This window comes from Physeter macrocephalus, chromosome 18, assembly GCF_002837175.3.
Source record: "Physeter macrocephalus isolate SW-GA chromosome 18, ASM283717v5, whole genome shotgun sequence".
Taxonomy (NCBI): Eukaryota; Metazoa; Chordata; class Mammalia; order Artiodactyla; family Physeteridae; genus Physeter; species Physeter macrocephalus.
The window spans coordinates 56665711-56692743 of NC_041231.1; the positions used below are offsets into that span (position 1 = coordinate 56665711).

The 27033-nt window shown below is 41.3% G+C and overlaps 1 protein-coding gene across 6 annotated transcripts in view; it reads left to right on the top strand.

Moving 5' to 3' along the window:
• Positions 1–27033, top strand: part of OSBPL10 (oxysterol binding protein like 10) — a 439127-nt gene that overhangs the window by 232425 nt on the left and 179669 nt on the right. For all 6 annotated transcript variants that reach the window (XM_028478813.2, XM_055079565.1, XM_024116487.3 and 3 more), the window contains one exon: positions 11979–12170. In XM_028478813.2, coding sequence (XP_028334614.1) covers positions 11979–12170 — 192 coding nt within the window. The remainder of the gene's footprint in view (positions 1–11978; positions 12171–27033) is intronic.

Below are 27033 nucleotides of genomic sequence, written 5' to 3' on the forward strand. Positions count from 1 at the left end.
ATAAAGTGCCCATCTGCAGGGCAGTACAATTTAACCATGAAAATGATCCAATAGAGATGATCTGTGCTATGTAGACATAATAAATTGTATGCAAATAACAAGTTGATGCCTGAATATGGCCCTGAGGAGGAGAGCTTGCTGGAACCCATTGTTCTCATTTGTTCATCTTTCTGAGCATCTGAATCAGCCCCAGGTTATACCAGGTACTCTGGCTTGCCTGGCCATTGTCTGTAATGTCTAATTCAGGAGCTCATCTTTCCAGTCGTTACCTCTCTGACCTTCTCTCTTACCTGCTCTGTGCCTTGCTCACTTCACCTCGGCCATGCTGTCCTCCTGGCTCAAACGCGCCAGGTGGACTCCTATCCCAGGACCTTTGCACCTGTTGAGTTTCTACCTAGCATGCTGTTTTCAGAGCATGGCTCACTCCTTTGCTTCACTCAGGTCTTTAAATCAAATGTCACCTTCTCAGGAGGGCTTCCCTGGCCACCTATCTAAAATTGGTAAGCCCTCCCACTTTTGTCTATCCCTGCTTTGTATTACTTTTGTCTATTATTCCTGCTTTAGATTATTATATATTATCTAAAACACTTTATATTTTAAGTCTATCTGTCTCTTTGCCTCCCCAGAATGCCACTTCCATGACAGGTATACTTGTCTGTTTAGTTCACTGTTGTATCTCTATGGCCTAGAGTGGTGCCTGGCACATAGTAGGTGCTCATTAAATACCTGTTGGATCTCTCAGGTATGTGTGTTGGTTGAAACTGTACCAGGTTGCTTTTTGAACATTTCGGGCTTGGATATAATTAAATGGGGGTGGTGTGTCTTTTCCAGACTCTTCTGCCTCTTGGAAAAGGAGAGGGATATCTCCCTCTCCTTTGAGTCATTGTTGGTATTTTTAAAATTAGGTTTCCAGGGAGGGAGCAGTCGTGTAACCAGTGGTTAAAATTGAGGTTGGGGGGATTCATTGCTCTCATTTACTGCGTCCGTAGCACTTGCGAGGTGAGGCCTGTGTCGGATTCTACAGGGTACACAGTGGCTGGATGCAGTCCCTCGCCTGGGGGAGGTCACAGTCTAGGGAGGACAGTGAAGCATGGACAGACCACCCATGGGTGAAACACACTAAGTGCTACGAGGGGTGTGAGCTGCATTTTATTCTTGATATCTGTAGATGTACCATTGCCCCTATTATTATGGATAATTGATTTAAAAAATTTAAATCCATGTATTTTCGCCTTAAAGAGCTTATTGTTTGAGTATTTGAGAATTGGCACGCTTACGGGGCTTTGATATTATAAAGGATTTTTTTTCCTCCAAATGCGAATTAAGCTATAAGTTATGGTTATGAAGAGTTGTGGTGACTTTTTCAGACCTCAGTTGAAGAGAGTGGGTGAATCACTCTAGCAAGTGCAATGTAATGGGCCACGGAGGCAGCTCGCTTGGACTTGACTCCCAGCGCCATTGTTTACTAGCTGTGTGACCCAAGGAAAGAGGCTGAATCTTTCGGTGTCTTATTTCTGAAATGGAAATGATAGATCTACCTCATGGTATCATACAGATTTATTATAAATTTTTATTTTAAAGATTTACATTATTTGAAGATTTGTTAAATCTTTTATTATAAATTATAAAAATGATTTAAGGTGTGTATATAATACTTAAAACAGTTCATGGCACATAGTGGGTGTCATGTAAGTGTTAACTATTATATATACTTGTAATTAAAGTTATAACCATCATTACTGGATCATGGTAAACTCATCAGTCCAAACAAGTCTTTCTCTTAAAAAAATTTTTTTTTTTTTCGGTATGCGGGCCTCTCACTGCTGTGGCCTCTCCCGTTGCGGAGCGCAGGCTACGGACGCGCAGGCCCAGCGGCCATGGCCCACGGGCCCAGCCGCTCCGCGGCATGCGGGATCCTCCCGGACCGGGGAACGAACCCGTGTCCCCTGCATCGGCAGGCGGACTCTCAACCACTGCGCCACCAGGGAAGCCCTTAAAAATTTTTTTAAGAAACTCTTATAATTATTTTTCTTTTTTCCTGGCTCCCATTCCCCAGTCAGCATTAATTCCTGGCATACGTATGTGTCTTTGTTTGTCTTGTTGTATGCGTTTTGAACTTACCTAAGTGGTATTGTCCTGCTGGTCTTAACATTTTCTTCTTAAACTTTTCTAACTCAGCAGTATGTTTTATCAGTGTTGCTCTACACACCTCTAAGTCATGACTTCTGGCTGATGCATGTGTATTATTGTATGAAGAGTCTACTTTTTATTTATACAGACTCTTACAGCTGTACGCCTACATTGGCTCAAACTCCCCACCTTCATCACCTGGGAGCATCCTTGTATCTATCCCTCTGTATACATGTGACTGGGAGCATATTTGTTGGGTACCTGCCCAGCAGAAAGTTTGAGGATCATAGGGAACATACATATATATTTTCACTAAATTCTGCTTTACTGCTACCAAAATGGCTGTACCAGTCTACCCTCTCACTAGCAATGCAAGGGGTTCCAGTATCTTTTCATCCTTGCCATTATTTGGGGATGTTTTACTCTTTAATTTTGGCAAATCTGGTGGGTATACAATCTCCTGGTGATTGTAATTTGTATTTCTCTGATTACCTTGATATATTATTAGCCATTCATGAATCTCCTGTAAATTGCCTATTCTTGTCCTTTGCCCGTATTTTTTGCTGTGTTTTCTGACTTCTTTTTCTAGGAGCTCCTTTTATATTCTAGATATTAATCTGTCTTCTCCCAGTCTCTACACACTTGTGATTTTTGTCTACAGTGTTCTTGTTGAATAGAAACTCTTACTTACAAGGTAGTCAAATCCATCAAATTGTTCAACTTGTGATTTACACTTTTGGTCTTGGTTAAGAAATGCTTTTCTACATGTTACATAACTTTTCTCCTACCTTCTCTTTTGTTAGCTTGTAGTTTTACTTTTTACATTTAGATTTTTGCCTTTGTATATCCCGTAAGACAGAAAGCCAGCAATATTTTTGCTTTTCCCAATAGCATTTGTTCTCTCCACTGGTTTATGGTGCCGCCTCTGTCATATACCAAGTTATCATATATACTTAACATGTTCTCACACCCTCTTTTCTAGTTTTTAGTCCAATTGCTAGTTTCTGCATGAATACCATGTAGTCATCGTGGCTTTGTTGTTAGTATTTGTATCTGGTGGGAGGGTGAGCCCATCTCCTTCTTCTGAATTAACTTGGCTCTTCACAGACCTTTATTCTCCTATTTATATATTGTAATAAATTTGTTGAGTTGCTCAAAAAAATCCTACTGGAATTTTTATTAGAACAATTATATAATAATTCGGGAGAAATGACATCTTTATAATGAGTTGTCCAGTTCATTCACCTGGGTGTGTCTTCATCTTCTCAATTCCTCATTGATTTATTTTCACAGATTAAAAAAAATCTTCTCCACAAAAGTCTTATGTATTCCTTATTGGATTAATACCTGTACATCATAGTTTTATTGTTATTTTGAATATCTTATTTTCTACTGTATTTTCTAGTTGGTTATTGCTGATATAGAGGAAGGCTATTGACCTTTCTAAGTCCATCATATATCTGGCAACTTTGTTGGACGCACTAGTGTGCTTTCTTTTTATTTTTTTGTAAAATGGTCACACCTACAGTCAATGACATTTTTGTTACTTCTTATCCTTCTACCTCTTTTTCTTTTTTTGTTCCTATTTTGTTGGCTAGTGCCTCTAGTACTATGTTAAACAGTGATGATATTGGAATCCTTTTCTTGTTTCTAAAACTAAAAGCAGTGAAACTAAAATTTCTATATTAAGTCTGGAGGTTGCTCTAGGGTTTTGGTGGTGGTTCTGGGTTTTTGGTAGTTGCTCTAACATAACTAACTAAGTTAAATCAACTTCTTTCTAGTCCTTGTTTTCAGAGTTGTTTTTTTCCTTGAAACAACTATTCAGCATTAAAAAGTCTTTGTTTCATTTTATTTACAAGCAACATATATAAAATAAAATGATTTTCTTTGAGGATCTGCAGTTCTAAGAGAATATAGTACACAGTTATCCTGCTTTCAAAGGAGTGTTGCATGTGTATTTTTACGATAGGTGAATGTGCAAGAGGAAAGGTGAAAATGGATAAACTGGTATCAGCTTTCATCCTTTCTATCAAATGTTTTAATGTCAACCTTGTGTCAGACACTTTTTCAATGACTAAGTCCTCATTTAATTGAGGAGGACCAGCTGGAGGGCCTGAGTCTCTCATCAGGCTTTTTAAGTTAAATCTTGTATCTATCCCTCTGTATACATGTGACTAAATTACGAAGGAGGCTCGTAATTGGGTCCTCTTTTGGTCTATTTCCTTTTATCTTTTTGAGGCTGTAGTTTTTAGATCTATAAAGTGGGAGGACTAGACTTGAGATTTCTTCTAGCTCTAAAATTCTGTAATTCCACAACAGGAGGATTGGAGAGAATGGGGCTTGGACAATAGAAAGAGGGAACCTTCACGCTTTTAGAATAAAGCATCGAAAAGGAGTCTTGGTACGTGGAATCACAAGGTCCCAAGTAAAGGATGTGGATAGAAGGTGCAAGAGCTGGGAGGGTGGGTGTGTGGAAGGTTTTAAAATTGCACATGACCACTTCTAGGTGGATCTGCAAGATGGCGGAAGCTGGGGGAAGTGGGAAAAAATAGTAGTGTGTGATATGCCAAGTGCATGAGACCAATGCTTTCAGCCCAGTTGTTTTCTGTTTTTTTGTTTTTGGCCTTGCCATGGGGCATGCAGGATCTTAGTCCCCAACCAGGGATCAAACCTGTGCCCCCTGCAGTGGAAGTGCAGAGTCTTAATCACTGGACCACCAGGGAAGTCCCTTTCAGCCCTTTTGGGACCTTCAACTTGACCTGGACAGAGGCTGGGCTAGAGTATGGGTTAGGGATTCTGGAGCAATTGGATTAGCTGTTAGAGAAGAGTCAGCAGAATTTATTTGGTGGCTGCAAATGTTGGGAGAACAGGCAAGCTGAAAATGTCAAGATTTCTATCCCTTTATTTGCAGGAAATGGAAATATATGCATTTTGCTTGCCCTGATTTTTCAGAGATCTAGCATTTGCATGTATAATCAGGATGATATGTTTAGAAGCAAGCTAGAGCCTTCCTCTCTGGGGAAAACCACGATTTTTCCTTTGCAGGCATGTTTGTATGCATTTGTGTGTGTGTATTTTAACAGAATCTTCTTATAAAGTTAGTGGAAAGTGTTTAAGATGTATTCAAGATTCACAGATAACAATGGAAAAAATTTCCTAGGCTTGGTAACTTAGAGTTGAAACTCCTATTTCTGTAAGAGAACAGGAAATTGGAAAAGTAGAGAGAGCTGAGTATAATTTTGAGAAGTTAATCATGGCAATGAACTTGGAAAATGTCCCAGTTTAAAAAATTTTATTTCTACTTTAGGTCTGTTTTAAGCTGAGGTAACAGAATATTAAAAAGCAAAAGCAAACAAATAAAAAGCAGGGCAAATGAAAAGGTTCATATGAAGCTATTAAGCAAAATAGTAGGATAGATTCATTTTAAAAACACTCCACAGTAAAAAAAAAAAAAAACAAAAAAACTCCACATTTTATTGAGATGTTGACTGCCAGGAAAACAAAAATCTGAATAATTTTAAGGCCCTGAATGAAATATTTTAAAAACTGTTATGCTTTTCCCTTTTGGTTGATTTTGAGGTATGTTTCCTTTTGGAAGAAAAGGAATAAACCACAATTTTTATGATTAGCTTTCACATATTTAGAAATGGCACATTAATTTGTTTTTTTAGAGGAGAGAGAAGGAATGTGATGAAATGATTTTAGTCAGTTGAATTTATTTTTCACAAAACATAACCAGGCCGGTTTGATTTTTCTGCCTCCCCTGGGCTATTTTATTCTGAAATATAGTGTCTTTTTTCCCATTGCTGTGCAATAATTCAAGGAATTGAGGAAAATATGCACCAAAATTAAATGGCATTTGAAGACTGTTATAATTGACTCTCAGCAATTTTTCCCATCAGAAAAATTTTCTACAGAAGCAGTTGCCATGAATGTATATTTAAGATATTCCCCTCCCCTACTCCTTTTCAGCTTTTTAATTTCAGCTGCAGCAAGCTTAATTATAAATTTTTGATACAAGTTTTAAGACGTTTTTATGACCAGCTGATGATCTTTTCAGTTTGAGGGTTTGTTTATTCCAAAATCCTAATGGGAAATTGCTCATTACTTATTTATACTAATTCTTTGCTTTTGGTACCCATGTATCATTGGAGCAATCTGTAGTCACTTCGTGTTCTACAACAGATAGGTTTTCAAAAACGTGCAATCATAGTAAATGTACTTTGTTCTCTGAAGCAAACTTTTTTAGTAATTAAGATGATTACTCTTAATTTACCTTTTTTTTTTTTTGTAAGTTAAGGAAGTTAAGGTAAGGCTATGTCTGCTTAAGGCACTTGGATGCAAACAACCTTTAAATCCATATACTTGACACTGGGCCCAGTTAACAATCATTCACCTACTTGGTACCCAAAGGCCTCATTTTTATTAATTTTGGAATGATAATGATGACATTTATTGCATGCTTCCTATATGGCATATGCTTTACCTCTCTCTTTTCATGTTACTCTCCAACAACCCATGAGGTAATATTAGCATTTTAGAAATTAAAATACCACGTTACTTTAACTAGGCCACACAGCTCATCAGTAGCAGAGGGCAGATTTGAACCCAGGCCGTCAACGTGAGAAACCGTGGTCTTAACCACTCACCCACACTGTCCTGTGGGACTAGATTCTCTTGCTGCTCTTCTGGACGGTAGTCCTGTGATTCTGTTCTAAGCTTCCCAGACTAGACTCTCTCTCTCTCCAGCTTGTTGCTTGGTTTCCCTGCTGGAAATATTCTTTCTAGTGCTGCTTCTCCCTTTCCAGTCACACCTTTCCTTTATGCCAGTTTGGGCCAGTAAATACAAAAAGGATGTCTGTGTGTCCCTGCCTTGAAACCTTGGGAAACGTAGAAATCCAAGGAAGAAAGTAAGGAAAAAACCAAGAGGTTGGTAAATGTAACACCTGATTACAGGCGGAATCCTGGGTGGGGTCTGAGCATCTGTGCTGTGTCTTACCTGCTACCTGTTCTCTTCTTTGGCATCACCCCATTTGTCAGGCAGGAACCCCACTTACCTACTGCTACTTGCTGAGGGAGGGGACACAGGGGGTGACTCTCCTAAGTAAAGAGTGGATCTCACTCCTGGGTAGGAGCCGTTACTCTTGCCTCAGAATTTTCTGCAGATGGCACACTTGGCATTTCTAGTTGCTCTCTTGAAGTCAATATTGGGAGCAAAACCTTGACATGTTGTTCCTCAAACTTTGATAATATTTTGTTTTAAATTAGTAGCAGAGAGGTGTGTGTATGACATCTAAGTGTAATTTTCTTTTCTTTTTTTTTTTTAATATAGCTGTGCCACGCAGCTTGCAGGATCTTAGTTCCCCAACCAGGGATTGAACCCGCGTCCTTGGCAGTGAAAGCGCCGAGTCCTAACCACTGAACCGCCAGGGAATTCCCTAAGTGTAATTTTCTTTTTTAAATTAATTAATTAATTAATTATATATTTTTGGCTGCGTCGGGTCCTAGTTGTGGCACGCGGGCTCTTCGTTGCTGTGCGCAGGTTTCTCTGTAGTTGAGGAGCATGGGCTCAGTAGTTGTGGAGCGTGGGTTTAGCGGGGGCCACTAGTGGCAGCATGTGGGATCTCAGTTCCCCGACCAGGGATCGAACCGGTGTCCCCTGCATTGCAAGACCGATTCCTAACCACTGGACCACCAGGGAAGTCCCCCTAGTGTCATTTTCAAACACAACCTGGACATTTTCGACAGGCCACCTTTTGGAAAGAGCCGCTTGTTTGTAGTGGTTGCAGTTTGCTGCCTTTTCTGCCTTTTTCTCAGGGTGCCTGTTGACCTATGGGATTTACCAAGAGAGAGACATTTTTTGCTCATATTTGCCCTGAGAGGACACATGAGTGTGAATTAAACCATGAGAAACATACAGTGAATGGGAAATTAACGGTTTTTCGGCTCAAATTTACTGCTTGTGAATTCAAGTGACAGCCGTTAAGTAATGAGCGTGGGGTTAGACGTTCACGGCAGAATCCTTTGGCTCCTGGGTGACTCTCCTGATTTATTGTCATTTACTTGATAGTCCTTCAGGCAAAGGCGCCCCTTACCAGAGAGGTCTTCCTTTCTGATTTCTGATGGGTTCTCATTCTGCTCAGAATTTAGAAGTGTGGTTCCCCCTACAGTCTTGCTGACCATGTAGGTTCTCCAGTAATTCTTTAATTACATTTGGGCTTCATCACGACTTTGACCCTGTAGAAAATAAGGAGCAGGTCAGTGACTGCTTACAGTTCTGTGCTAAGCGACTTCTTAACATTTTAAAAATCAGTAATGCCTTCATCGATCAAGTTTTAAGGGCTATAAGGGAAGAAACAAACTTTGGCCACGCAGCTCCTGCATGGCAGGCACTGTGCTAAGCATTTTGTGTGCATGATCTACTTTAATCCTGGTAATGGCACTTAAGGGTCAGTATTATGATTCCTTTTTTAAAGTTTGGGAAATGGATGCTTAATAAGAAAGCTTAACTCACTTGAGGTCACATAGCTAGAACCTGGTAGAGCTGGGGGTGTGGGTGAAACCTGGCTGTCTGGCTTCAAAGCCCAGTGAAAAAATCTGCCTTTTCTTGGGTTGGAATAAGGCTCCCAAACAATCAGAATGTATTTCAGAGTGGAACAAAGGGTGAATACGTTGTTCAATAAAGTTCTTGGTGAAAATGAAAACAAAACAAAATGTATTTCAGTAGATTAATGCTTAGGCAAATTTGCGTCTTTGAAGAATTAACGACATAGCTTCTTTCCTCCTCTTCACTCCAAGGGAAAAGATTGAAGCTGAAAGTAGACGATTGTTGTATTTCATTGTGATCAAGGTATACGTAATTCTTAGACCACAGATTTCTCCATTACCTGTATATAAGCTGACTTAAAAGCAATACACTGCCTCCTGACTTTATCTGTCTTCCTATTAATTCTGTCCAAGTTCACATCCAGAGAAATTTACAAGCTACCGTGGTACTGCAGGCTAACACAAAATTCTGATTTCTACCTTGGCTCCCACCCTGCTCCTCAACCCCTTGGAGATTTGTAAAATTGTGGATCATTAACTTTTAACAATTTTTAGACCTGTGACTGTTATCCAAGGCTGGAGGCTTTGAACTTCCTGTCTGGGTTGCTTTGTACGCCACCCGTGTCTCTTTATCTCCCTCAATTCTACTCAGGCTTCAAATTCTTTGTCCTCAGAACAGTCTCCTGTGATGATATCAGCTCGCCTTGATCTTTCTGTTCCTCATTTTGACATTTTCTGGCTGTATTACCAAATTAGCATCTTGTCACGCCCTTCCTTTCTCTCTCTGTGTGTGTGTGTGTGTGTGTGTGTGTGTGTGTGTTGGTCTCGCTGTCTCTGTGTCTGTGCTCTTATATCCCCAGCAGGACTATAAACATCTATGGTGAAAGATGGCCTCATACATCTCATGTTTCACCTTGACATCACACATCAGATATTCTCCTTGGCACATAGTAGGTATTTGGTAAATATTTGATAATTGAAATAGAGAAACTAGCATGAATCCAGCATAGCATCTAACTGCCTTTTTTTCTCAAGCTGAAATGAAGTGTAGAAACATTTAGAACACAGCTTTTTATGTAGAATGTAGAAAATCTTGGATCGATCATCCATTCACATGGTTCAGAATGAAAGAATATGAAAACTATGCAGTGAACAATCTCCCTCCCTCTCTGTTCCTACTTTCTCATTCCTAGCTTCTCCATGAATAAGTAGCCCACTTTGAGTTTCATGTGTATCCTTCTAGAGTATTTTTTGTTTTAAACGATGATTATACACAAATGATAAAAACACTAATTTTCCACATTTTGACACAGAACTTTGCATACTATAGAACAGTTAGGAACCTTGCTTTTTTCACTTAACTCTATAGTCTAGAGATTTCTTTTTCCAGACCAGTTCACGGAGACCTTTCTTATGATCCTATTTTGTCCTGGTAGTGTTCCATCATAGAGGTGTGCCATGTCTTATTAACCTGTCCTAGACGGAGGGACATTTGCATTGTTTCCCATCCTTTGCCATTAAACATATGACTTTAGTGACTACTGGGTACAGATGCCGTTCCACCTGGGTGCAGGTGTATGGAGGAGACATTCCCAAACAGGGCATTGCTGGATCACGGGGAAGCGAATCTGTAACTGGGACAGGTCCTGCCAGATTGCCCTCCTCGGGCTTTCTGCCACCTTACACTCCCACAAACCCATCTCTCTAAGGTCCTGTCAGTAGACTGGGTACTCATACTTTAGGATTTTTGCCAGTCCAGCGGGTGAAAGATGGTATATCTAAATGTGGTTTTATTGTATGAGTACAGTTGAACATGTTTTCATATAATTTAAGGGCCATTTATATTCCTTTTTTTGTGTGAATTGTCTGTTCATATCTTGCTCTATTTTAATAGTTTGTTGTTCTTTTTAATTCTTAGGCATTATATTCCTATTTACAAATTAGAATGATGAGCCTTTTGTCTGTGAAACTAGTTGAAAATGTCTTTCCTAGTTTATCGGTTGGCTTTGTCAGTGGCGGGAGTGGGTTTTTTGTTTTTTTTTTTTGCGGTAAGCCGGCCTCTCATTGCTGCGGCCTCTCCCATTGTGCAGCGCAGGCTCCGGACGCGCAGGCTCAGCGGCCTTGGCTCACGGGCCCAGCCGCTTCGCGGTACGTGGGATCCTCCCGGGCCGGGGCACGAACCCGCGTTCCCCGCATCGGCAGGCGGACTCTCAACCACTGCGCCACCAGGGAAGCCCGGGAGTGGGTTTTTAAAATTTGTTTCCCATGCAGAAGTTTTCAGTTTTTAGGGCATCAAGCTTATTGAGCTTTTCTCTTATGGCTTTTGGATTTCGAGGTGTTAGGTCTTCCCTACCCCAAGGTTACATGTTTTATTCTAGTGCTTTTTCTTTTTTTTCCTCTAAGTCTTTGATCCATTTAGGGGTCTGTGATCTGAGAGATAAATCCAACTTTGTTTTTCAGTTGGCTGTCCAGTTATCCCAACACCAGTTATTGAAAAATTCATCTCCACCAAGTTGTGATGCCGTCCTTATCATACACTCGGTTGTTATTTGGATGATATGTTACAATAGGATGAAATACCAGCACTACACTAACAAATGGGGATTAATTGGTGGATTACTTGGTACATTCATTCACTTATGCAGCAAACATGTATTAAGTACTTTTTTTTTTTTTTTTTTTTTTTTTTTTTTGCGGTACGCGGGCCATGTGGGATCTTCCCGGACCGGGGCACGAACCCGCGTCCCCTGCATCGGCAGGCGGACTCTCAACCACTGCGCCACCAGGGAAGCTCTGTATTAAGTACTTAATAAATAACAATCATGATGTGCCAGATCTTGGGGATATAAAGATGAGTTTGAAAGAATTAAAGTTTAGCTGGACAATGAATATAACCTTGATGTAGTGGAATAAGAGCACAGAGGGGCTGAGACAGACAGGGAATGCTCCACACAACACAGAGCCTTGAGCTGGCTTTGCCAGCGGGAGGGGAGGGCATTTAGGAAGAGGAGCACAGCACCCCGAGAGCCCGTGGTGTTAGGGTCCTCAGAGTAGCTCTCCACGGCCATATTTTGGGGCTGGAGACATGACCGGAGGTGAGACCAGAAGTGTAGTTAATGGAGACAGTCTCTCTGGCCTGAGTGAGTGTGGGGTTAGAGCATGTAGTGCTGGGCACCTCCCCAGCTCCTCATCCCTCTAAAGATGAAGGGGAAAGCCTGAGAGGTCCAACATAAATGGAAGCCAACACTTGGTTGTGTTCTGCAGGTCGGTTGTTGAGTTTTGACGCCTGTTGCTTATTCTAGACGACTCCAAGCTCCCGAAGCCGAAGTCTCACTTTGCTTCCCCATGGAACACCCAATCCTGCATCTCCCTGTAGCCAGAGACACCTCGGTGCGGGGGCCCCCGGCGTGGTCACAATCACACATCACAAGTCGCCTGCTGCCGCCCGAAGAGCCAAGAGTCAGTATTCCGGCCAGCTTCATGAAGTCAGAGAGGTACGTCTTGTTCTTCTCCTAGGTTTAGTCTTCTGTGGGAGGTGAGGGCTGTGATGTTGCTCTGCCAGCTTCTCTTCCTTTGTACCGTCTTGACTGATGGAGAGAGAGGACCAGAAGCAAACCTCCCAGACACAGCCATGACAATCCCTCCTGGTTTAAAAAAATAATTATTTCTGGGAATTCCCTGGCTGTCCAGTGGTTAGGCTCCGCGCTTCCACTGCAGCGGGCATGGGTTGATCCCTGGTCAGGGAAATAAGATCCCGCATAAAAAAAAAAAGATTAAAAAAAATTATTTCTGTTTCTTGGGTTAAGTGAGTTTTAAGAGACCTCTGCCAGAGCTCAGAAAGCAGAGGACACCAGCCCATAGTAACATGGAAGGAGATGGAAGGGCCATTCATTAAGGCCTCCATGCTCATAGCAGAGAAGAGAAAGAACAAAAAGAGGGTAATTAGGAAATAATTGAGGGCATTTTGAAACTCAGGAAGTGGTGGACCTAAAGCTGGTTTCCCCTTTTCTGATTCACTTTATGAAAGGCTTACCTGCTCTCACCATCACATATACACTCCAAGGAGGTGTGGGGCAGTGAAAAGAGCACTGTCCTTGGAAGCAGAAGACTCTTGTTGCCTTAAAGCTTGGAACCCAAGTTTCTGCATCCATGAAATGGAAATAACACAGGCCCTACCAGCCTCTCAGGGGAGATTTGAGGATCACATATGATAGTGTACATGAAAGCCCTTCCACTGGGTATGCCTTAGGGGTTATGTTTTGTTTTTACTTTTGATTCACTGGGAAATCATCAGTTTGGGGCTCCCAGGTCCTTAGTATTCGTATCATCCTTTGCGACTGTTGCCAAGAACAGACTGTATAATATCGCTTATATGTGGAATCTAGAAAAATGGTACAGATGAACTTATTTGCAAAGCAGAAATAGAGATACAGATGTAGAGAACAAACGTATGGATACCAAGGCGGGGAAGGGAGGGTGGGATGAAATGGGAGATTGGGATTGACATATATACACTACTGTGTATAAAATAGATAACTAATAAGGACCTACTGTAAGCACAGGGAACTCTACTCAATGCTCTGTGGTGACCTAAATGGGAAGGAAATCCAAAAGGAGGGGATATATGTATATGTATAGCTGATTCACTTTGCTATACAGCAGAAACTAACACAACATTGTAGCAACTATATTCCAATAAAAATTTTTAATTTAATTTAAATTAAAAAAAGATTGTATAAAATAAATGATATTCATCTTAGTTTTCTAACTTGTGTTGAGTGCTGAGGCTTTTTGCCCTGCAGCTGACTTGTGTAAGCACCAGCTTGTCCTCTTCAAGAAGTAGTAGAGTCCTTACTCCGTGTCAAGCAGGAGAATGGGGCTCCCAGAATAGGGTCTTGCTATGGCTTGAATCAGCATGCATCTTGTTTTATTTTTTAAATGTCACGAGCCAAGTAGTGCTGTGTCAGCTGGCTATCTTGTTCTAATTCTGGCCCAGGACAGAAAATCTGAAATCTTCTGACTCAGATCTGTAGATGCATATGAAAGACATTTTTGGATGGATTTACACATAGATTTACACTCTTTAATGCCTAATAAAGAAAAGGTACAGAGTCGGATGCTGCCTTTGAGATAGTCACCCTGATGTGAAAAAAAAAAAACCCCAAAACTGTTTGGTTATGAGCTTAATTTCGCTGCCTTGGATGATATACGAGCAGTGATTGTGGTACACATGTATATATGGCTTTTCACTTGTCATGGTACCTTTTCAAAAAGCTATATTATGGGAAAACTTTGAATGTACACAAAGCAGAATAGAATAATGGTCCCTATCACCCAACTTAAGTAATTCCAACCCTCTATTGTTCTTTTTTCATCTATTTTCCCCCATCCCTTTCTTTGGGGTGAGTTGAGTATTTTAAGGAAATCTTAAATATTTTATCATTGCCAGTAAATGTTTCAATATTTATCCAACAGATAAGGACTTAAAAAAAAACAAAACAGGAAAACCACAATACCATCATGTCGCTGTTACGTAAACCTCATTGCATATATTTTTTGCAAGTACTTTAGAGACTTTAACCTTAAAAAAAAAAAGAGTAAGTTCATGAAAAAAAAAAAGAGTAAGTTTATTTTATCTTGAGAATTCTTTTAATTCTAACGAATCTCTGATAGACTTACTATTCTAAGTGTTGATAGGAGGCCTGGTACATATGAAAACAAAAGGAGGAGGGGGGTGCTTGTGTTTAGTGAGCAGTGGCCCAAATAAAAGTTGAGGAATCTGGCTTAACTTTTAGTAGCATTTGATTTCATATAATGCCAAGATCTGTTCTACATCCATTTTTTTTTTTTTTTTTTTTTGCGGTACGCGGGCCTCTCACTGTTGTGGCCTCTCCCGTTGCGGAGCACAGGCTCCGGACGCGCAGGCTCAGCGGCCATGGCTCACGGGCCCAGCCGCTCCGCGGCATGTGGGATCTTCCCGGACTGGGGCACGAACCCGTGTCCCCTGCATCGGCAGGCAGACTCTCAACCACTGTGCCACCAGGGAAGCCCTAGCTTCTTTTTTTAATATATAAGTTACATATGTAGAAATGTAAAAGTTCTATAGTATAATCTAAACTTTATAAATGACTTTTTGCTTTATAATACTGTTTTCTCTCCATTTTCCATCAATGGTGGGAAATATTGAAATTTCTCAGGGAGTTTTCATTATATGACAAATAACTAGGTGACATGCCTCCATAGCTGTTTTGGTTTGATTGTTGTACTCCTGGGCAACAACCAGGTATCTTCTTCAGGTGATTGCTTTTGTTTGTGATGACCTTGCTTGCTGAAAATTAATTGTAAGTGAGCTTGTCGAGATGTATACAAACACTGGCAGTTGAGGGTTGCAGGGTGGTGGACATCTTGAAGAGAAGGCAGAAGTTTTGATTCTCAAATTTCATGCCCAGCTTCCCTCCTGACTGAAGAAGGGTGACCGTTCTGTGACATCTGTCCTTTTATGATATGGACCAGTTCACCTTGGGAACTGAGAAAATTTCATCCTGACCAGAAAGTTCTGCAGTTTTAAAAGTCTATTAATCTCAAAGTATAAAGGAACCTCAGCTTTTGAATGCCACTGTATTTATTTATAAAATAACTAGAAGAAAATGGAATAGGGTTTTTAATCCAACCGTACAGGGAAGATAAACTTATGGCCACTGAAGCAAGGGAGAAAATCATCGTCCACAAGACAGATGTGCCGGAATATCTGAAGAACGAAAGAAAAATAGCCCAGCCACAGGCAACAGAATCAATATTAAATGGAATGCCACAGCATGGGTGAAGATAGTGAGACAGTTTAAAAGATTAAATGGTTATTATCCAAAATATAAAAAATTGAGATCCCAAAGGTCAATATCCAAAGTCATCTCTGGAAGTGGCAAGGAGAGATGAATATAGAAAATTCAAGACGTGATATCATCGTGAAGAACAGGTGTATCCTCCTTATCAATTCAAGAAATGGAAATCAAGACTGCTTCGTCTATCAGATTACCAGAAATAATTGCAGGTTACAGTGGTAAGAAATATTGGCAGTGCTGCATATTTTCTTTTTGCTACAGTCTGGTGATATATAATAAGAACTAAACACAAAACACAGCTCTTCATTGCCATTGACCCATAAATTCCCTGTTGGGAACTATATTCTGAGGAAATCCATGGAATTGGGGGTAGAGGAGGAAAGTTATTTTGGGTTAAGGTATTCATACTAGTAAAGTGAAAGATTCAACACAGAGCATTCTGGGAATGACTGAATAAACAATAATACGCTTAACATGCTGAATTATTATATAGCAATTCAAGATAAAAGTCTTGTATCATTTCTACTTGGACATGTGTATATAAAATAAAATCAGAATAGAGAATATTGTACACACATTGGCCCATAGGTCCATATTAATAAAGTCCAGAAAGTGTTTAAAAGAGGTGGTTCCAGAATTTTGGATTTTACTTGCATTTAAAATTTAGAAATAGAATTTTCGGAGAACTTAGCATTGCAGATTTTAAAATTTGCCTGGTACGGATGTTTTTAAAGCGCAGTGACAATCTGTGGTTACCACCAAGTCATAAAAGCACATTTAATCCCCCCGCCCCCGCCAAGGCATATAATCTTAGAATAAAGGGCCATTTATTGCATTGAATAAGTTTAGTTTTATGAAAACCATACTGCATTTCCCTTGTTTTTAATTTTTTATCTTATATTGGAAGAATGTTCATCATGGATTGATTCTGGCCTATGAATCTGTGTTTTAAACCACTGATTAAAACTGATTTTTTTAACTATCTCACCCTTATGCCCTGCTGTCCACAGGGTAAAGTTGGCACCCTTCAGTGTGGCAAACAAGGCCTTCTGAAGTCTGCCCATCTCTGCCTCTCTGTCTGGCTGCCTGGCCTCAGCCCTCCTCCTCCTCCCCACCCTGCACTTCCTGCCTCCCTCTGTTGGGAGGTACAGTGCACGATAGAACTTTCTGCCACCATGGAAATGTTCTATCACTTTGCACCCCACTCCCCGGGGAGCCGTTACTTACATGAGGCTAATGAGCTCTTGAAATGTGCTGACCTGAAGTGAAATGTACTTTAATGAACACTGCATGTGAAAGTGCACATGAGATTTCTAAGACAGTACCCCCAAAAGGTAAAATGTGTCATGAATAATGTCTTAATACTCATGTCAGGTGGAAGTGAACATCTTTTCTATATGTTAGGTTAAATTAAGTATATTAAAATTACCTTCGCCTATTCCTTTTTATCTTTTTAAGTGTGCCCAGCGGGAAATTTAAAATTACATATGTGCCTCCCATTAGTGGCACTGCAATTGTTTTATAAGTAGAATCTAATATATTTTATTTTTATTTATTTATTTTAAAAAAATTATATATTTATTTATTTATTTGGCTGTGCTGGGTCTTAGTTGCAGCACGCGGGATCTTCGTTGCTGCCTGTGGGTTCTTTAGTTGCGGCTTGCGGGATCTTGTTCCCTGACCAGGGATCGAACCCGGGCCCCCTGCATTGAGAGCGTGGAGTCTAACCACTGGACCACCAAGGAAGTCCCGAAACTAATATATTAAAAAAAAATCAATTGGAGCCCCTAGCTGTTTAAGCATTTGCTGATTGAAATGTGTGATATTCACTTGTATTCCAACTTTTACACTTTTAGTGGCATTATAACAGGTTTTAACGTTATTTAATGTTATTTAAATGGACACAAGTTCAATTGGTACAGGAATAGTGTAATTTTTATAAAATTCCTGTTCACTAGATGCTTTCTGAAAATATACACCACTCATACCTGTTTATATGTGTGTGCTGTGTGTGTGTGTGTGTGTGTGTGTACACACCTGCATACATGAATTGAAGAGCATAAAGTAGGAGAGTCAGAGGTTTCTTCCTTTCCTAATTCTTCATTGCTGTTTCCCAGGAGTGGCTACTGAGGAAATGATCTGAGTGTCTGCACACATGACAGCACATGTCTGTGCACAGAGCTGTGTGTATGTGTGGGACTATTTGTGGTCTCCAACAGGTTTTAACTATTTTCTTCCTGGGATTAGAGTTAAGAAAATTCTCTAAAGAGAGTCCCTACTAAAATTTTTCTCTAAGTCCAAGTATGGTAACAGGCATGGGCATAATAAATATTTGAGCAACGCAATAAGCTTTGTAGAGCCCGGGTTCTTCTGGCTTTGACCAAATAATTTTTTGTAGTTGTGACATTTGAGACTTAAATACACTTAATTCAGTAGGGAGACTTTGGACTCTGTAGCTTGATGACAGAAAAGATCATGTTATTGCATTATAATGGGTGTGGGTGAAGCACAAATGTAGATTTAATTAAGCATTCAATGATCATTTATTGACAAATAGCAATTATCCTTCTCTTAAACTTTGTAAAACTGTTAAATAGCCTGCTTCCAGCCACATCACATCACGTACCTTTTTATATTTTGGCCGCGCCGTGCGGCTTGCGGGTTCTTAGTTCCCCAACTAGGGATTGAACCCGTACCCCCTGCGTTGGAAGCGCAGAGTCTTAACCACTGGACCACCAGGGAAGTCCCCAGGCCACATACCCATTTGAAGAGAGGGCTGTTTGCTGCCCTGGTGTATAATGGGTAGATAAACTGTATTGTGGCCATGTCCTTTAATATGATTTTAAATAAACCTTTCACAGAGTATAATGTGTGGAGGAGAGTGTGTTTATGTGGTTCCAGCTATGTGAATTTATATGTATGTTTCTTCATTTAATGCACTGTCATGTTTACTTAATGCACATATAAGGAGAGATGCTTTAATGGGGTGCCATCTTTATAAATGATACTGACTCAGTAGTCTCCCTTCAGGATGGTTTGGTTTGATTCTGGTACACGCGGATGTAGTGAATGCCCGGTTAGAAACCTTGATTCATGTATACAGCCTTAGCTATGGAAGCAGTAGCTGTCAGTATCCTAACGAATTGTATTAGCTGATCAGTGTTAAGGTAGTGGTCAGTACTGGCAGCACTGAATACAGCCCATCCCATCACCAGGGAAACCGCATTTAGGGTATAAAGTGCATTTATCCTTTGTGTGAACAGAATGATTATTTTAAAAAATGTCCCAAATTAATTCTCCTGTGTACCTTTTGGATAAATAATGACTAGTAACCCTCAAGTACATTGGAGTGGCGATTTGCAATCTCTCAAAATATGTCAGCCCCAGACTTCAGTTTTCAAAAATTGTAATACGGAGTTCCTTAATAGCAGTTATCTCCAAATGTTTTTAAAGCAGTAGAGTATTATTTTCAAATAAAAATATGGATCCCTACTATATAAAAACAGTGCCTTATTAGTGCAGATTTACTTTAGAAGGTGGAATGAGCATTTACTGATTGATTCCAAGTTGACTTGGAATAGTATTTGTGTCCACCATTGTGATCTCTTAGTTTCTGTATCCATGCAATTTGAAACAAACATTTGGTGGTGCATGGAACCTCTTGGAGATCCTCTGAGAACCCAGTTTGAGAGTCGCTGGATTTTGGCATTAGCAGTATTTCAGGTGAATAACAACAATAGCAAAGTAGTGAGGTCATGTCCCCTGTCAACCTCCAACTTGCTGTCTCTCAAACTGCTGCCCTGGGGGAAGGAAGCTCTGCCTGCTTAGGGCACTGCTGGGGGCATGCGGAAGGTGGGAGAGGCTGAGGGTGGAATTAACCACAAAAGGACTAACTGCCTGGTCTCCCGGAAAGCTGGGGTTGCTCACAGCTTTCTGTTCCTCACCTTGGTTGAATGATAGGTTCTGGCCTTGCTGGTTATAATTCTAATCCCTCTTTTCCCACTTTTATCCCAACTTCTCCCAGAATTCCTTCCTTACCCTCAGTTGATTCTCTTGCTAGGCTTGTTTTTCTTTCATTATTCTGTTACATTTGGAAATGAGGCGTTTATTTGTTTAATGTCTGACCCCTTTTGTCCATCAAGAGGTTTGTTTTTTTTTTAAAACCTCTATTTCTCAACCCTTAACACAGTACCTGGCACATAGTAGGTTCTCAATAAAAATTGGAGTAAATGAGTGATTTTTCATGAAGGGGATCATAGCCATTGGGAAACACTCCTCTGCAGATTTGGCTAAAAGATTTTGGTGAGGAAAGGGTTTCTTGCCCTCTAGCATATTTTTAGGAGAGTTATGGTCCCAAAACAGAAGCAGTGGGGTTCCTGGGCCCAGCTGTATTACGTATTTACAGTGGGCTGCCTTCCACTCTGCTCCAGACATGCTTAGGTCTTTCTTTTCTTAGTTCCTGGTATACTTTATATCTACCTATATTTTTAGCAAATATGTCTTTATGTTATAATTATCTTTAAAAATCTCCCTACTAGTGTATAAACTTCTTCCCCAAAGGCATGGATTCATTAATAACAATAGCAACTGTTATATGAAGAATAATATTTCATACTTGTTGGGGTCTTACTGTGGCCAGCGTACTGTGCTCAGCTTTACCTTTGTGATCCTCAGGTCAGCCCTGCAAGGTAGATATTATTATTGTTGTCTGTTTTACAGATGGGAAACTGAGGCATAGAGAGGTTAAGGCAAAGAGAGGCATATCAGCCAGGGTTCCACCAGAGAAACATATCCAGCTGAAGATGTATGTGAAGAGATGTATTGCAAGGATGTGGCTTATGTGTAGTTGTGGGGCCTGCCTCTCAGCCACTGGCCCAGGTGGCTCTCTTTCCACAAAACTGCTTCTTCAGAAAAGCCTCAGCTTTGCCCTCAAGGCCTTTCAGTGGAACCTGGCCCACCCAGATTATCTGGGTAATCTCTCTCACTTCAAGTCAACTGATTATGAACTGTAATCACACCTACAGAAGACTTCACAGAAACATTTAGATGAGTGATTGAATCACTGCCAAGTTGACACATCAAAAAGGCCATCACAAGAGGTCACACAGGTAATAAGTGGTTGTTTCTGGCCCGGATGTTAGTTCCTATGCTGGGAGTTGTGCAAAAGATGGGATTCCTGATGCATCATCAGTCTATACAGGAGATACTAGGATTCATGCCTGGGAGTATAGTGATTTCTCTGGGCAACCCCTACCCTTGTTACTAGTGATTAAAAAAAGGGGGCGGGTGGTTTGAGTGGTTGATGATGACCAGCCTATTGAGTTTTGTGCCATGTGACTCTACTATCCTGAACAAAGCTGTCAGACCAGCTGTCGCTGCCTTGTCCTCTAGCCCGGCCTTTGGACTTGAGGTGGTCTTAAGTGGGAACTCTATAATGAGATTAGCTGCCCCTTTAGAGTGTGAATGGGAAGCACACAGATGCCAAGTGCTGGAGAAGAAGTAGTTAGTGGAGAAATGAACTCATGTCAGCAGAATGTAAGCAGCTAAGTCACGAACTGGTGGCTCTCAGAGGTTACCATTGTATTAGTCAGCATGCTTCAGGGAAACAGAACCAATAGGGATGGGAGTGGGGCAAGGAAGAAGGTTTATTTTAAGGAATCGGTTCGTGTGAGTGTGGAGGCTGGCACATCCAATAGGTAGGCTGCAGGGTGGTCAGGCAGGCTGGAGACCCAGGGAAGAGCCAGGGCCACGGTTCACATCTGAAGGCTGTCTACCAGCAGAATTTCCTCGTGCTTGGAGGAGGCCAGTCTTTTGTTCTATACAGGCTGTTGGCTGATTGGATGAGACCCACCCACAATACAGAGGGCAATCTTCTCTGCTCAGAGTCTACCAACTTAAATGTTAATCTCATCCAAAGACAACCTGATAGAAACATCCAGAATAATATTTGTCCAAATACCTGGGCACCATGGCCCAGCCGAGTTGACACATAAAATTAACCATCACAAGCACCCTAGACTGTTGTATTCCCCCTGTAGCCTTCCTGTATGTGTCTGCCCTGAGGTCTTGTTTCTGGAAAGCTCACAGGACTTGACTGTCTTCAGTCAAACCAGGCTCGGGTCCAGCGCTGGCCTCTGATGTGGGCTTGGAATGATGTGTGCAGTCCCTGGCTCTTGTCCAGGGACTGGATAATCTAGGTGGTTGGTTAAACTAACATGAAAATTATTTGGTTCTACAGTGGTTAATGGCAGTAGGAATTCACTGGAAATTGAGGCCAGTGTGGGCTGGCCGTCCCTCCACATGGACCCGTACCCTTTGGGCTCCACAAGTCACTGGGACCCCTGGAAAAATCAGACCCCTGGATTATTAGACTATTGCTGAGAAAAATGATATATATGGTGAGGGAACCTGTTTGCCTCTCTCTGGCTCACAGAAAATTCATGGTTCAGACACCTTTGAAGCGTTACACTCAGAAGGAAGCTAAGTGGCAGATTATTTTATGTCACTTTTCTGTGACAGGAAAGACTAATGCATGTTTTTACTCTAGGTGGCAATTTAATACAAGGAAGCTTCCTATCAGTGCCCTCGGGCCAAGAGATAATAACATATTTTTGGATATTGACAAGGAAGGAAGTTAGACAAGTTCATCCTTTGGCGCTCAAGCCACCCTTGGAACTTGTTTCTTATGATCTGATTCTTGGTGATTTTTGCAGAGGATGTTGTTTTATTCCTAGTGGCTCATAGTAGCATTTCAGGATAAGACAGGGATCCTTCCTCATTTAAAACCCAGTCATCTTGCTCTGTTTTCAGCAGAGGCACTATTCCTCTCTCCCACCCACACTGGATGCTTGGGCACAACAGACTTGCAGGTGAATTACAGTATTCCCTTAACTACCCACCTTCCTTAGCCACCTCTTTGCCCCCCTGCTGGGACCGTGATCATTTTCCATTGCTTTGATCCGAGTTTTCTCTAGTTCATTTTTAAGGTGTAGCATCTTTTGCTTCTATTATACTTTTGTATTAGAAATTGAGCAGCATAAACAGTCCTGATTGAAAAATCAAAGCCCCATTGGACTTTGATTCCTTTTTCTACCAGGGCAAGCAGTTTACAAATGGCTGTGAACAGGTCACAGTCAGGAGATTAGAAAAAAACTTTTGAAGTTTTCTAAAAGTGATAGAAGACAATTCACAAGTGTCTTTAAAGAGGATACAAAGGAAACGAGTAGAGAAGCAGTCGATTTCCAGTGAAAAAATCAAAGGATATTACATGGTGCCACAGAATTCCTATCTCCTATTAACCTTAATCTATTACTGTATATCTTGACTTCTTTTTTTTAAAATAAGAACTGTGTCATTAATGGGTATCACTATTTTATATGAAGTTCTGTTTTTGTATGAAAAAGCATGTTCATGTCTGGAAATATGTACTAGATCCTTGGAGTCTCTGCTAACCAGGCTTAAGGCATATGTGTGCTTATGAAGCTTATAGGTCTGTAGTCCAGTTTTCTCCAAACATACTTGATCACCCACCCTTGTCAAAAAATGTATGCCTCCCATTCGATATGTATTTATTTATGAAGTATTACGTCTAAAACTGATTTGATATTTTATGAACATTAATCAAATATATAGAAACAGAAAGAAATAGATTTAAATAGATTAAAAAAAAACAGTAAACAGCCCTGATTATCTATTGCTGTATCACAAAGCAGCCTCTAACCTGACAGCGTGAAACTACAACAATCCTCTCTTTTGTTCAGGAATCGGCCATGTGGGCAGGTGTATTAGTATGACGTGGCCTCACACTGAGGGTGTCTGGGCTCCCTGGGGGATCGTCCGTCTGGGGCAGGCCGGGCACCTCCCTGTCTTTGTGTCCAAACAGGCCCTCCAGCTCGGTGGCTTCCGACTTCTTAGGTGGCAGCTTAGGACTCAGGGCAAGTGTCCTGGGAACAGGAAGTGAACGTTGCTGGTTTCTTGAAACCTGGGCCTTAAATTGGCACTTTGTCACTCATATTTTAGGGCTCACAGAACACATTTAGGGGGAGGAGACAGAGACCCTACCCCCTGGATGGGAGCAATAGCTAAGACCATTTTTCGTCTACCAAATAAGCCATTTATGTGTTTTATGTATATTACTGTAACTGAAAGAGCCACATATCTGTTTCTTCCTCCTTTGCTTCCAGAATTTGGATCCTGTATTAGTTTCCCAGGGCTGCTACAACCAAGTACCCCAAACTGGGTGACTTAAAACACAACCATTTATTGTCTCACAAACTGGAGACTGGAAATCTGAAATCATGGTGTCTGCAAGGGTAGCTCCTTCTGGAGCCTCCAAGGGAGCCTGTAATTCCATGCCTGTCTCCCGGCTTTGGTGGTTGCCAGCAATCCTTGGCTTGTAGGTGCATCCTTCCACTTTCTGGCTCCTTCATCCTGTGGCCTTCTCCCCACGTCTCTGCCTCTTTCCCGCCTCTTATAAGGCTACTAGTTATTGGATTTATGGTCCACCCTAGTCCAGCATGACCTCATCTTACCTAATTACAATTGCAAAGACCCTATCTCCAAATAAGGTCACATTCTGAGGTTCCAGTGGACTTGAATTTTGAGGAGCACTGTTGAAGTCAGTACAGAAGACCCCCATGAAGTTAAGCTCTTTTATGTCACAGCACTTGAAGACTATTCTTCCATTTGTCACTGTGTGATAGTGATTTAGTATAAAGAGTTGTCCATATGGGCTTTAAGCTCTTGGGTTTGTTTTTCAACATGGCAGGCCTGGCTTGGAACCACAGTTCTCTTGACCTCACAGATGGGCTGCCTGGGATAGGTCTGGGCCAGGTGGAGTTTGTCGGGCCCCGGGCAAAAGTCTCCTTGCCCCTGGGGTTCTTGCCTGTGCCATGAGGTGAGGGGAGGCTTTGAGGCTATGTAGGATGGCTGATGGGACCAGGCTCTGTTGGAGATTCTGGCTCCGGCTTATTGAAGCCTTGGACAGTGGCAAGGCCCAGCATGTGTGCTCAGGGCGTTCCTCCTTTGTCCTGATTCTTCATGCAGACAGTGGGGTTCAGTACGTACACGCATCCCTACTACAGGGAGCTCACGCCTATCAGATGCTAACGTGTGTCTTCTGCATCCTGGTGCTGTCAGATGGGTTTCATTCCCACTGTACAGATGAGGACACAAGGCCTTGAGGGCCCAGCCGTGTGCTCAGCTCCTTCAGAGAAGCAGCTGTGCCCGAATTGGAGCCCACGTTAGCCTCATCCCGGAGCCCTCCCTCCGCCAGGCACACAGAGTCATCTGCGCATGCTCCTTGGTGCCGCCAGCAGCCTTGAAATCGTACCTGCATTTCTACCTATCAACAGGGCAGGTATAGCACTCACAGCACCTAGACAGCTTGGCTCAGATACCTTCTTTTACGTGTCATTCCCAGCTTACAGTTGGTGCTAAAGGCAACGACAGGAAGTTCGAATTTTTGTAGCTTTGAGGTATATTAACACTTTGTCCCACGTGTCATTTCTCAGAGGAAAAAAACGGCCTGTGTAGGTGATAAGTAAGCGGTATAGGCTGCGGGGCTGGTGGACAGCCTTGTGAGGGCGTGGGTCTCTGTTCTGGGCCCGTGAGCTGCTCTGTGACCCTTGGGTGGGTTATCTGACCTTTGCCCCCACCTGCGAAATGAAGACACCAGGCTGGGTCGCCAGCTCAAAGATGCTTTGGTCGTTTATAAATCAGAACTCGATGTCACAGTGAAAAGGACATGATAGGATTTCTTTCTGAAGGTTGTTCATCCCTCTATTTACTTTCATTCTTTGATGATTACTCTCCCCAGTGCAAGAATATAGTCTTTTTATTATTTTTTTTGTGGTACATGGGCCTCTCACTGTTGTGGCCTCTCCCGTTGTGGAGCACAGGCTCCGGACGCGCAGGCTCAGCGGCCATAGCTCACGGGCCCAGCCACTCCGCGATATGTGGGATCTTCCCGGACCGGGGCACGAACCCGTGTTCCCTGCATCGGCAGGCGGATTCTCAACCACTGCGCCACCAGGGAAGCCCCAAGAATATAGTCTTAAAATAGGTCTGTGAAGAAACATTTCTGTATTTTTATTAACAGAGAAATTCCTTATATAATATATTCTTTATTCCTTGTATTGGAGAGATCCAGTGTAAAACATATGTGACTTACACAGGTTGTCCACGACGGAATGAAATAAGAATCCTAAAAGTAAACAAAAACTTCTGCCTTATATTTAGGGAGAAAAAAAAAAAGAAATTAAATCATTTTAGTACAAATTTTTATCTCCAACATAAATTGTCTTTCTGACATGCTATTGGGTAAATCTTTTTTTTTTTTTTTTTTTTTGCCTGTTGTATACACTGTTCCAAACATACCTCAGAATAAACATCTATCAGGTTAACACTCAGGAGATGAGAAGGTAAGGTGAAGATTTCTCACTGACAGAGAAATTATCACAGGAAGGCATGTTATTTAGAATTTACTAACATTGGGGCACATAAATCACAGCAATAATACTTCATAATTACACAGCACCTTTCATTTGAGATTCTAGAGAGAATTTACAGACCAAGTTGGGAGCTGTGACAGTCGTATTAAACTTTGTGCTTGGAAGGAACTGATAGATATAATTCAAGAACCAGAATCTAGATACCAGGGAAGGTGTTCTCCAGCCCTGCCAAGGGGGAGGTGAGCCAGGTATTGAGTTGTGTTGGTTATAATAATCTTGCCACTTGAGATTGGCAGTTACATACTTTTGTTCAGAGGTAACTTCCGTGTTAACTCTATTTTGTTAGACAGATTAGAGTTTTGAATTGCTAGTAAGTACACAGGAGATCAGAAGGGACCTGTGTGTCTGCGGAGATGGGTGTTGGCCATCTGTTGACAATGGGCTTTCTTTCTTTCTTCCTTTCTTTTTTTCTTAAAGTATAGTTGATTTACAACGTTGTGTTAATTTCTGCTGTATAGCAAAGTGATTCAGTTATACATATATATATACATTCTTTTTGATATTCTTTCCATTATGGTTTATCACAGCGTATTGAATATAGTTCCCTGTGCTATACAGGAGGACCTTGTTTTTTATCCATTCTATATACTAAAAGCTTACATATGCTAACCCCAGCCACCCACTCCATCCCTCCCCCAACTCCTTCCCCCTTGGCAACCACAAATTTGTTCTCTATGTCTGTGAGTCTGTTTCTGTTTCATAGATAGGTTCCTTTGTGTCATCTTTTAGATTCCACATATAAGTGATATCATATGGTATTTGTCTTTCTCTTTCTGACTTACTTTGCTTAGTATGATCATTTCTAGGTCCGTCCATGTTGCTGCAAATGGCATCATTTCATTCTTTTTTTTTTAACATCTTTATTGGCATATAATTGCTTTGCAATGGTGTGTTAGTTTCTGCTTTACAACAAAGTGAATCAGTTATACATATACATATGTTCCCATATCTCTTCCTTCTTGCATCTCCCTCCCTCCCACCCTCCCTATCCCCCCCTCTAGGTGGTC